The sequence below is a fragment of the Brachionichthys hirsutus genome, chromosome 18, assembly GCF_040956055.1.
Source record: "Brachionichthys hirsutus isolate HB-005 chromosome 18, CSIRO-AGI_Bhir_v1, whole genome shotgun sequence".
NCBI classification, from domain to species: Eukaryota; Metazoa; Chordata; class Actinopteri; order Lophiiformes; family Brachionichthyidae; genus Brachionichthys; species Brachionichthys hirsutus.
In genome coordinates this window covers 3,816,830-3,829,560 of record NC_090914.1, presented here as the reverse complement: position 1 = coordinate 3,829,560, position 12,731 = coordinate 3,816,830, and the positions used below count along the sequence as shown (strand labels likewise).

The following is a 12,731-nucleotide window of genomic DNA, read 5'->3' as shown; positions in this document are numbered from 1 at the left end:
GTCTTCCCTGTTAATCGTCACTCATTTAATATCAAAGAAAGGTCTTGCCTCAGTGAAATGCAACTTAATTAACCTTTTTTTTAACACAGCAAACATGTTGAATTGATCAACGTTGTTTTACGCGCTGAATTAAATAATATAGGCGTTTGATCGATTCAATGTATAATTTGCGGTATAATACATAGAACAAGTGTCTTTATTTACAACTACAGAATCAATAAATTGGCATTAGCGCGATTGGAATTCGGCGCTGAAAAATTATGCTCTTTATCTAATCAGTCTGCGCGCTTGTGGTTGTAGAGTGCAGCGAAATTACCAATCTTACTATGGCGACGTTATGACCCGCCCCGTCACTGTCTCTGATTGGCTGATTGTCACCCTAACCAATCCGACAAGCATAGTCCAAAAGATATTAGCCAATCAGAAGGAGAGGACAGTTCGACACGCCTTTACCGTAGTAGGATTTACCAGAGAACATATAACATGTTGTAACCTGAGTGTAATGTTAGCAAACGAGGTTTTTCGAAGTATTTTCGAAGTATTTCCGACTTTAACTATTTTAACAACAACACGTAGCTTCACCATTGTGTACCTGTACACTGTAATGTCTCTTGTGATGATCTGATTTTAGAAGTCCTGACTCTAGCGTTAGCCTAGCTAGCTTCCTAGCATTTTTTTATTGTAGATTTGCGTTTCCGTCCCATTCGTGTCCACTCAGAGATGTGTCCGTATGGCTCGTAGGAGAGAAGGTGAGTGTGAATGCTGTCGTGGATAAAACAGTATTATTGTCAGTTATTTCATGTTTGGGAACTCGCTGGTGGGTCCACGCCTTGTCCGAGTTGTGTTGTAAACAAATGCACGTGTTACTGCTGTGAGACTGTAAGCAACGTGTGCACATTTTCCACGCAAATGTGCACACGTTGCAAATGTCTTGTCAGTGCGCCAAATTATTTTTGAATCGACGAAAAGGTAAGCCCACTTGCACGAAGCGTGGCAGTGGGACTCCATCAAGTATCGGGAAATCGGAGGAGAAAGCGTCTCGTCATTTGTGAGGAAGCTGAAGATTCTGAGTGTGTTATTTATTATTTGTGTGTGTGTTGTTTTCCACAGTATTTCAGTCAAAAGTACTGCAGAAGCTTTACCCTGCAGCTCAGCCCAGTCCACCAGAAAACCCAGCTAAAAACATCCACGTGGAAAGAAAACCCTCTCAAGTGGACATAACCAATGGTGTGATTAAGATTATTTCACCTTACTTGCTGCATACAAAACATTTAGTACCTTATTTTCTTTTATTTACCCTGTCTGTCTCACAGATGCGAGAAAGCCACAGAGCGCAGCCAATCCGGGGGGACGGATGTACACTGCCCTGCCTCCTCCTGCAGACTACAAGGCAAATCCAGAGGAATCCATCACGCCCTCCCAGCTAGAAAGCATAAATACCGCTCGGGACCCAGCTGGTAAGACGACCATAATCGTACATTTATGTACTTGTGACGTGCGCCATAAAGGTGAGAGAGATTTACGGCTATGGGCTTCTTCCAGGCTGGCGTTCTCTTTTATCGAAGTCGCTCTTCTGGATTGTCTCTGCCACAGCACCAGCTGCAGAGACGCCAGGAGTGATAATCGATTGTTTTCGACCGACCTTTTTATCAGTTTCAAAGTTTTAAAACTTGTTACCCCGATTTCATGCCGTCGTTTTCTTTTAGGCTGAGTTGTGACCTTGAAGCGTAAATGTCCTTGACCTGTGATGAGCGATAAGATAAAGTGGCATGCGCTTTTACAGCTGATGCTCGTCGGCTGGTGATTATTTCTCTCTACGTAAGCTTGGAGGAATACGAGTCCTGGCTCATTACACACGTCTCCGTGCTCATCATCTTCCTTAATGCACCCCTCCATCAACGTGACGGGCTTCTGCTTTACCTCAGTGAAACCTAAGAGGTTTGTTGGCTGTGACAGTCGTGCGTCTCAAGGTGCCCACCGGAATGAATGATGAGGGTAACTTCGTTTTGATTAACTGCGCTTAGAAGGTGGGTCCGTAAGTCATCCGAAAGCTTCTTCCATAATTAATACGCCGTCGTGAGGTTCAGTCGGTTAATGCTTGATTTTTTTTTTAAACCCATTTTCTGTTATGCTGCCCTAACCTTTTTGACTTTCCCCTCTAAACCAAGTCACGAACAGCAGTGGTTAAAATCTTTATCTAGGAAATGGGACGCCACTCATTACGTCATCAATAGATAAGTTACATCAAGGTTAAGATATTTATCACAGACATTCATCCATTGATGAATAAAATACAGCTGCCTGGTCCTGCAGCAGTTCAGCAGCAGGTTTCATTTCTACTGGAAATTAGATTAGGTGTCTGATTTACTCATGAAAACATGAAAGTGTCATAGATCTATACGAGCCTGTTGCTGCTGCCGTTATCCATTATCACCTCATTTACAGGAGCGAACAAAAGGAAAGAGAAAAATAACAAGAACCGCTTGTGAAAGTGCATGTTTATTGCCCTAAAATCTATGAGGATGGTGTGGGTAAAGAGCATTAAAAAGATCCAGTCACATATTCATTTACATCTATTTGATTATTAATCAGACATTCCTATGAATATTGAACAGTTTTGCAGGCATGCAAGGATACAGAATATTTATGCACGTCTTTTACTTTCAGGGTAGCGCTCTTTCGTTTACTGGAAAGGTCTACGAGACAGTGGTGAGGCCAGCCAGGCTTAGAGACATCGGCTCTGAGGAAAAGACAGGAGGCGGAGCTAGAAGTGGAGGAGATGAAGATGCTGAGGTTCTCCTTGGGAGTGACCAGGTTGGATAGGATTAGAAATGAGGCAATGAGAGGGATAGTGAAGGTTAGACGTTTTGGAGACAAGGTCAGAGAGGTCAGACTTTGATGGTTTGGACATGTCCAGAGGAGAGACGGGGACTATATCGGTAGAAGGATGCTGAGGATGGAACTGCCAGGGAACAGGACTAGAGGACGACCCAGGAGAAGATACATGGACGTAGTGAGGGAGGACATGAGAGTGGCTGGTGTTGGGGAGGACGATGCAAAGGACAGGGTGAAGTGGAGAAGGTTGGTTTGCTGTGGCAACCCCTCACGGGACAAGACGAAACTACAATAGTAGCTGTCTTTAATTTACTGCCTCTGTCTGCAAAGCATTCTGGGATTTTCTTCCACTACCTTCTACCCCTCTGAATTGAGTTTCCACCTTAAAACACAAAGACTAGATGGTAATGGTTTGAAACTAATCGTTGTGTCGTCGCCATCCACAGAGGCGAGCAGCCACCATTCCAGTGAAGAACTGGAACAAGATAAGGAGGAAGTCGTACAGGAAACAAAACGGAGAAAAAGGAAGAGGAAATCAAACCTCCCTCGAGACGCAAGGAAAGCTGGAGCAGGCCTTTTAGATGAGTCCTGCACAGATCGGCCGTCTGAGGGAGGAGCGCACATTAGCAGAAACAAAAAGAGAAAGCTGAAGAAGAAACGGCACAAAGAGAAGCTGCTCTCCATGGGCCTGATGCCCCGGGCCTCCGCCTTGGAGTTCACCTACAGGAGAGACGGGGAGGAGGAGCAGGATGAGGAGACCAGAGCTCCTGAGGTGTCGGACTTCCTCAGGACAACGCTGGAAACCTACAAGTCAGGTTGTAAGTTTTGAGCAGAACAATTCCAAGACCGACTGCAAAATGATTAAATTATTATCCATAAAGTCAAACTTCGACTGAAAATGGCCCAAATCACGGTTAATGGAAATATTGTTTGACCTGCGATAAACCCAGCTTCTGAAAAGCTGCTCCTCTGCTCAGTCGCTGTGTTTTTAATCAAGAGTTTGAACTTGTCAAGACACAACTTCATTAAGCTGCAGCGCGCTGAAGGTTAGGCCGTGACCGGTGTCCAGCAGAAGAGGGAAAAGCTTCCCGGGACTTGGCAGAGCAGGACTAAAAATAGAGACAGGACACAGGAACAAAACGCATCCAGACCCAGATGAATCTGCAAACGGAAAAATACACGTTAACCCACGGTTTCTGTTTGACGCAATCCACGAAGACGTTCTCACTGTTGCCTCGTCTCCATTTGGACTAAACAAACAGAAATAAAATACTAAATGATGTGAAACTGTTTCGACGCCTCCTCCTCTCCTGTGCTCCTCCAGCCTCGCTTGCATGCGGACCGGCGTTCTCGCCTCTCGGGGACGATGGACGACCTCCTGAGCAGCATAACCAGCAGATGTAGGCCCCCTTCCGTCCTGCAGCGGCTCCACCATCTGAAGGCCTTCGTCCAGCAGAGAGAGAGACGGACAACCTGGAGGAGCTCTGAGATACGTCTTCAATGGCGGCGGGTCAGTGTGCAAGTCAGGCAAAAATAACGAGATCTTTGCTTCTCTTCTCAACCAACATGTTTCAACTTGTTCGCCTTGCGCTGCCTGCCTTGGCAGCAAAGCTGTCTCCCGAGTCCTCAGACGGGCCTTCACCTGTGCGTGTTTGTGCGTTCGTTTGTTAGCTTTCTGGATAAATGAACGCCCAAGTGTGAGAAATCAGGCCGCTGCATGTCGTTGGCCACGGTGTGACTGCTCGGCCGAGTCTCCAAGAAAGCACCACGTCCCAACCAGTCAATGTCGTTTCACGCTATATTTGTTCCAGTCCTTTCTCTGCTCGGCTGCCTAAAAGCTTCCCCCCCCCCCCCCCCAATTTCCTCCTCGCAAAACTATTTGTACGACTTATTTTCCATTCAGACTCGGCTGTAACTAAAATGATTCTCTCTTTCCTTCTTTAGTGGAAACCGCCGCTGTTCAGATACTGGATCACGGATATTCCTCCCACGCAGGAGGGCAAGGAACCTGAGCGTTCTCCGATAGTCGCACCCAAACACAGACTCTCCTCAGGGGCGATTTCTACGGTGCTATTCGCTTAGAGAGAAAAACGCTTGTCTGCTCATACTCTGGATTTGACTTTACATGATGCCACATAAAATGTCTGTTTTGAATAAATTCCTTCTTTCTTTCTTTTTGTTTTTTTTTTTTACTAAAGAAAAATAAACTAGCCAATCTTTAAGTTGCCAAATCCCTCCGCCAACTAGTTTGATGTTGTCGGTATCTCCTGGATGTGTTTTCGCCTCCCTGTTTGTTTTAAGTACTCCAAATCCATCAAATATTTTATTGTTGCTGACGTAACACTCTTTATCCGAACCCTCCCCCTCCCTAGTTGCCAGGGAAGGAAGTTTAGGAAGACATTTAAACCAGGCCGGTTAACCTAATAGCTCCTCATTTATCTGCAGTATTCCAAAAGCCACTTTAAAGTTGCCGTTTCAGAAGTCATTGACTGAGTACATGATTGCATAACGTTTTAATGAAGTCTAACGAGCTTCACATCAGCTGATCCCCACTGGTTACTCTTATCTAATGGTACCCTCAACATAGCAACGCAGTTTGTTGTTGACAGACTTTGGATTTGGTGTCATCCGAGGAGTCGATGGCTTAACCTTCCACATAGCCACGCCTGCCCCACGGCAGAGTTAATCTAGTCTAATGCATTTGCCCACTGCTTCAACGCCAGGAGACGAGTTCAGGAAGAGGCCGGAGGATTATCTCTGCTGGACGGGGCTGTTGGGATGCCGTCTGCCATGCACGTAGCAGTTTTTTTTACGGGACCTGTTGCCGTGCACCTGAACACAACATCATTGCATTATAAAGGTTGCAAACCGCCACACTTCTCACAGTGGATGCCATCTGTGGGCCCCGGTACCGTTGATTGGCACGCCAGCTGCTGCACCTGATGGAAACTAATGGGCTCATCCTGCAGCTATTAGCCAGAGGAGCGGGTCGGGACAAAGATCACCTTTCCTGACAATGTTTACGCAGCATAATAAGGGTGACCATTAACGTGTTAAGCGCTCATTTTGGCAGGATGGTTGCCCACTATCGTTTTAATCTAAATTAAATATGACATTTGGTGCCCAAATGTCACATTTACATTTAACATTTCCAGTGATTTATGTCAGCGAGTCGGATTGGTCCATTTTCCACACGTTCAGTCGTGAGAAAATAGTGCATGAATTCCCATCATGTTTAGTTGAAACATTCCTGACCCTTTGGAAGAGTTTAAAACAAGTATTCCTTAAATCTGCAGATAATTATCAGCTGCGCAAGACTTCCAGGTGAATCCCGACAAACACAGCCTGCTCAACACCAAATGGCACCCGGTTATCTAAATGATGAAGCCTGTCAAGCGTTTATCATCGAAAAACCCAGACATGCCCCCCCCCACCAGGAAATAAACAGAGCCAGTGTTTTGCCATTCTGTGTGTGTTTTCTAAAGAAGTGCGTGATTTTGATGCCCGGGAAGGCATGCATTTCGGCGGTATTGTGACCTTGTGGTATTTATACAGTTCAATATCATTCATGGGAACAGAATCGGGTCCGATTACCAGAAATAAGAAGCTCACTGAGCAGAGTTCCTCTCCGGCGACAGCCACCTCATTATGAGACCCCAGCCTGGGTTGAAGTCCCTGAGGTCAGGATTGATATTAAAATTTAAAGTATGTTGATGACATTCTCCACGTCAACAGGAAAACCGCCCAGTCAGCAGACTGAAAACAGTTCAAAAGATTGGACCTTTTCTGTATTAAGTTCAGGGTTGGGGCAATGCTGAGATAATAAAAACTAGAAAAGCACTCGGAGAGCGCAGACCTCCTCCGAGCTGCTCATTCCCCTCCTAATTGGATTTACACCATCCACATGGTGATCTGGATCACCATCAAAAGGGTCTAAGTTGTTCTTGGTATCTTCATACACCAACCATGAAAAGTAAAAGTGAATCGGACTTGACGTGTATTTTTAACTGATAACTGTAAACACAAATTAAAACCCCATTAACCCTTTGAAGCCTGAACCAAGAAATAATTGCCCGACCCTTCTGACAATTTTTTTTCCAAGAAAACAATTTTAACATGAATTTGTATATATTTTTTTGAAATCCCAAAATAATTCACATGGAAAATGCAGATGCGTCTGTCTGATTGTATACATCGGGCTTTTTGGGGAAAGTGAAGTCATTAATTTCCTAGATGAGGAAAATTCTGCAGTACAGACCCAATTATAATTTGTTGGACTCAGCTCAATGTTTCCTTTGATATGTTAGCGTGACCTGGCCCTGCACTCCTGCTGTGTGAAGCCTTCTTTGTCTGTGCTTGCCAGCTCTGATAATCCCCTCAGACTCACCACCTGCAGACTGTCCCTTATGTAAGGACAGGACGGAGGCATTATAAAGGGCCAGGCAGCATCAGGCAGCAACACAGGTCATTCAAGCGCAGCCCAGGCAGATCCTCTGTCAGTGGATTTCCCGTCTTGGGAGTCCAGGAAGAGGAGCGATCCTCTAAAGCATTCCTGATTAAAGAGCAAGACCACCGCAGAGAGCTGCAGAATGTTTTACAGACTCCCAAGACTGACTCCAGGCTACATCAGGCTGCTCCAGGTGAGTGTGTTTGCAGAGTTCCGGTATAAGAATCATTTTTATTGGCTCATTATCTTTATTGAAGCATTGAATTTGTTTTTTTCACACGACTCCCTGCAGTGGCTTTACTCAATGATAAGAGCAAAGCGAACAATAAGAAGTCTGTCTAAATACAAACATATATTATAAGTAACCATTAACATGTACTATATGTCTGTACAGAAGACAAAACCTGGTAAATATATACATATTAAAACTCACATGTTTGGGCTTTAAATGTTTATTGACACCAAGGCTGTGTAATAAAACTCTTATTTTTTTGTCTGTGCAAATTCCTGAAGTAAAATAGATTTAATTTCCGTGCATTGCTACAAATGTGAGACAGACTTGGGTGGGTTCTGTGCACTGTAGCTATGGAATGAGTTCATCTGCTGTGATTGTTAATCGCGTCACAACACTGGACCTGTCCGTGCAAGAGAGTCGAAGCACGGACATCTGCATTGCATCGCATCGCAATGGGCTTCCATTTAATCTACATTTTGTCTCCAAATTCTCCTGATGGACTGCAGAGACAGAATGCCGCCCCCTCAACGTCTTGGATTTGATGTCTAGGTTCCACATGCTCCGTGTCCTTCGGCCTTCAAGGAGTAGAAAGGGTGCAGATGAAGTAATAGCCAACATCCTGGGAGCAGAGACTGATAATGAAGTGTCTTTACTGGTTTTACTGACTCGTGCAGAGGTTCACAAACACGACACTGCATTCAGCGAATCGGTTCCAGCGAGCCTCGTGCTGCCGTTCTGCAGCCATTCTATCTGACAAGAGTCTCAAATCATGATGAAATGCCATCATTTTCTGCAGTATAAACACCATTCAGGTCTCCGTTCCAGTAATTATGAGATGCCTTTTTTTTTGGCTCACAAAACACAATCAGCATTCACGGTGGGGGCATTTGCCCCAAACAGTAGTGAAATCCAAGCCCGTGACAGTCCATTGCACTGGAAATGGAAATGGGAATTGGATGATTTGCTGCAGGAATAGCTTCCTAACTGTCTGTGACACAGCTACATTAGAAACCAAGACGTTTCTATTGTTTACTGCTCTGTGCTCTCTAGAATTGTCAAGGGCCCACGGTGGAAATTGCCCATCTTGCAAAATAGACAAAACCTTTTTTTTTGTTTGTGAAAGAAAATGATCTTTTTAATTCTGATGGGATTAGTGGGAAGGTTGTTTGATGCATGTATAAGTTTGGTAGAAGGGAAGGACGTCCTGTGGTAAAACAGGCATAAAAGTGATTTGCACTAATGTGTTTCCTTTGGACTTGATCTGGTCATTGTTTGACAGAGTTGAGCTCTTTAATAGTCTTGATGCTCACATTGCATTTCATTCTCCATCTCTGCTCCATCAGACCCAGGCCTTCCACAACATTTCCGTGGCCCCTCCAGCGGAGAAGACCATGCCCGGGATGGCTGTGCTGCTGGGGGCCGTGGGGGTAGGAATGTGCGGCTACAGCTCCAGGCAGTTGGCTCTCCACCACCGGCCCTCTGCTCGCGTGCTGCAGTTTGTTGGTTCGCACACCGATTCCAGCCTGTTGGGGACAGGAGCCCACAGGAGCCCCTTCCTGGATGCTAATCGCTGGGGTGGCGCTGGCCTGGAGATCCCACCTCCCTCCTTTGTGGGGAACAAAGTTCCCTAAAATGAGTCTGTGATGCCAGATTGGCTATAGAGTGGTCATCATCCCAGGTTGGGTTCCAATAATTACACTTGTGCATTCCTGTGATTGCAGCTGTGCTGGCCCGCTGCACGGTGCGGCCCACGTGCTCTCTGGTGATGTGCAAGTGTGGTTGTCTGACCTCAACCTTAATGTTGCCGCTACGTCGGATGTCTTATATTAATGATGAAGTCTGTCAGTAGCGCAACGCATATCACAATAGTCTGTTGGAGTGTATCATCTTTAATGTGCTGGGTGGAGACAATGACGCTGCAACTTCCCAAATGAACGTTTAGAGAGGAAATAGCATGTTTAACCCTTTATTGCCAACACATGCATCAGCATCTTCCATGAAAACAATTCCGGATTTTGCAAAATTTTCATAAATTAGAGCACTTGTTTTTTTGACAAATTTGTCAGAAGGTTCCATTAAGAACTTATTTTCCAAAACATTAGAGTGTTCTGACGATTACTTCATGGCGCGGGCTTTAAAGTGATAATCTGGAGTCAATGGGAATCCTATTAAGGCACGGCATGAAAATGAATGGATGTTTGGCAGTGCCCCTCTACGCACAGATGGTTTCCAACCATCTCACTGTGCCCGCCCCCCGCCCCAACAACTTAACCATCTTCCCTTTTCTGCTCAGCCAGATAGCCACGTGTATTAGATTTGGCAGCAGCACAGGACTTCAGCTGATTTGCTTCAAGAAGGAGCAGGTGCAACCTGTCAAAACGCTTTGCCATTTGCTGGCCTGGCTGGCCATCAGCTGTCAATCCGAAAACAGCAGTGACAGAATACTTTGAGGTCGAGTAGGTGAAACAGGACAAGCGTTCGGACAAGTTCAATTCTCTGATGGTTTCGTCAGGAGTGGTGAAAAACTATCAATGAGACAAGTCAGAATGTCGGATTGAAAGGATGCTTTTAGTAGAGGAAAGTGTGCGCAAAAACAAAACCTCCGTCAACAACACAAATACACCTGGGTGGATTAGGAATTTGCGGCTGAGACGCTTTGGGTGGCAGGAGGACAAGTTGGAATGGTGATTCCTCTTTAATAAGCCTGTGTCCTCTGCGGGGATTACCTCAAGTGGAAAATCATTCCTGGCGTACACAGTTATTCGCCTAATCTGGTATTAGAGAAGAGGACCTGCTGTATGCAGACAGACTCTATGCATCTTTGCACCATTCCCCCTGCAGGGTCCGCCATTCCCCCCCCACTGTGAGCCATCATGCATATGCAAGTGCATGCATGGCGTTGGTGTTAGCACCTAAATGTAGCAATGGGAAGTGGCACGATTTGGCGAGACGCTGAGTGTGGTTGAGAATGCGTGCTGTGCCTTATGGATAGCACAGGGTCACACTGTCTTCAGCTGTAACACCTCGATGGGTGAACTTCCACAAGCAGGGGCCAGACAGAGAAAATATTTTGGGAAGATTTGAAAAAAGTTGTGTTTCAGCGCTTCGAGGTCTGCCAAGACCCTACAAATCTTTTTTTTTTTTATTATTATTGCTTGTCTCTCCACCAAATTGGATCAGGGGTTAGTTTTTGCAGGATGGTATCTTATTTAATTTTTCCCAGAACACTCCAGAACAAACTGACACCCATTAAAATTTTTTTATCTCCTCGCTGCTTGTTGTGATCACAGAGCACAGTGGAAACCAAAATGATCTCAACCAGATTGAAATTTGCATTTGTTTGAAACTTCCTGTTGCCCTTTTGTGCCATGAGGGAGGACGGCAAAGATGGCGGCACAACTGAAAAGGAACAGAACGCATGTTTATACTAGTATATATGTTTGCTTGTTGTGTTTTGTCACACATCTATTTATTTCAGACTGTAAATGGATCGATTTGTTCTATTCGCAGCATAATTGATGTTCCATGAAAAGATGTTTGGAAGTGACTTAACTGCATTAAAGACATTATGCAGACATGCTGCTCTGCTCTTACGGCGCATTGGTCAGATTGTTTCCTTTGATCACGTTGCGCTTCTGCCAGGAAATTGTGATTTCGGTCAAAGTGCAATTCAAGCTGGTTTGACGTCAGCGCAAGTAATTTGTTTACAGCTTTACAACAGAAAACATTCAGCCACAGTGATATAAAGTTCAAGTCTATAGCCTCATATAATGAGTGACCTTTGTTATGAATAATTTCTCACCCACATTCAGATAAATAAAAATTGCAAAGGAATCAACAGTGGATTATTAACTTTAGAATAGATGAGGTTAGTTAGTTGTGGATATTTTGGCCCTCCGGAGCCCCGCCCACTTGTTCCAAGTCCACACATACACCTGTTTGATGTCTAAGAATGTGCTGTAAATTAAACAAAAAAAGATGTGATTGGAGTTCGTTAATCCAAAAACCCTGATGCTGCAGATTACTTAAATTGCACCATTTAGAAACGTGGGACACAATAACCTCTTTCTGGACTATATTTTCATGTGTTGGAAATTACTACCGTGTTCTAATACTAAAAGTCAAATGAGTAGAACCAGGATTTGATTCAGTTTGCTTGATGGATTCGTTAATTAGTAAATTCTAAGACTAAAAAAACAGGTGTAACTTTTTTTTAATTGCCTCAAATGGACGCAAAAAAAAAAAAGGTTGGGCACTGTTGAATTAAAGCAGATGAGTATTTTTCATCTATAAGCAAAAACAAAATCATGCTACAGAGTCAGCATCTTATGGTGCAGAGCAAACACTCTCTTGCAAATAAATATTAACCAATAAAAGTAGGTTTAATAAAAGTTGTCCTGGAGCTTTTCAAGCCTGGAGCTGTCTGGCACAGTGGGTCAGTGGGTCACCCTTCTGAGAGAGTCGGTTTCATCATAAATCAGAGGACAGAGAGGCCGGAATTTACCCACAAACAGGTTCTTGCTCTCGGGCGCATAAACTGTGCCCTCCAGTGGACGCGTCCAGCGTTTATCCGCGGCGCTGCTCATCGATTTGTATTCCTCTGTTCGTCGCCGGTTCTTTCTTTTTTATCAAGATGCTCTCGGCAGTAAAATGTTGCTGAGTTACACTACAGGGAAGTCCTCCTCGGCTGTCCGCCTGCCATTCCCCCGCCGCAGAGAAAACACGGCGAGGCTGCGCGCTGCGCTCGGCTGAGCAGCGCTGAGCGGAGCGACGCGCGGAGAAGAAGAAACTCGGAACACAAAGGAAATCCGCATTTATTTGTCCGCTATTTGGGTTTGTAGCCACTTTTTTTTATTGCTCTTCCACCCTAAGGCGCGTTAATGCGGCGCGCTAAAGCATGAGTCGCTTTTCTGGGCATGTTTTCAAACTTCGGACGCGCAACCCTTTAGGTCGGGACTTCTGCGTTTAACGTGATTGTACTTCAAATAGTGCGTTCTTATTAAAAAAAATAATGGATGCTACGTTTTAATCAAAACAACATCTCATATTCTTTCGTCATTGTCGGGCTATCCTCATAATGTTGTTTCGATGCATTTGGTGCGTTTATTCTCATTAAGTTTCACTTTAAAGCTCGCATGAGCGCAGATCTGTTTGTTACATGTGGCCGCTGTCCGGCCTCCGCGACAGATCTCATCCCCGTGAGTGGGAGCAGGC

General features: G+C 44.8%; 1 protein-coding gene across 1 annotated transcript; it reads left to right on the top strand.

Annotated features, from left to right (window-relative positions):
- The first annotated feature begins 730 nt into the window (after positions 1–730).
- On the top strand, positions 731–4,812 carry erich1 (glutamate rich 1). The gene is made up of 6 exons (XM_068752426.1): positions 731–749; positions 1,111–1,227; positions 1,314–1,457; positions 3,282–3,650; positions 4,160–4,345; positions 4,780–4,812. The coding sequence occupies exons 1-5, from the start codon at positions 731–733 to the stop codon at positions 4,237–4,239; spliced, it is 729 nt and encodes a 242-aa protein (XP_068608527.1). The 3' UTR covers positions 4,240–4,345; positions 4,780–4,812.
- Positions 4,813–12,731: the final 7,919 nt, after the last annotated feature.

Excerpts from the sequence above, each read along its gene's own strand:
- erich1 (XM_068752426.1), top strand. Across the intron at positions 1,228-1,313 it reads TCAAGTGGACATAACCAATG|ATGCGAGAAAGCCACAGAGC; the intron begins GTGTGATTAAGA and ends TCTGTCTCACAG. Across the intron at positions 1,458-3,281 it reads TACCGCTCGGGACCCAGCTG|AGGCGAGCAGCCACCATTCC; the intron begins GTAAGACGACCA and ends CGCCATCCACAG.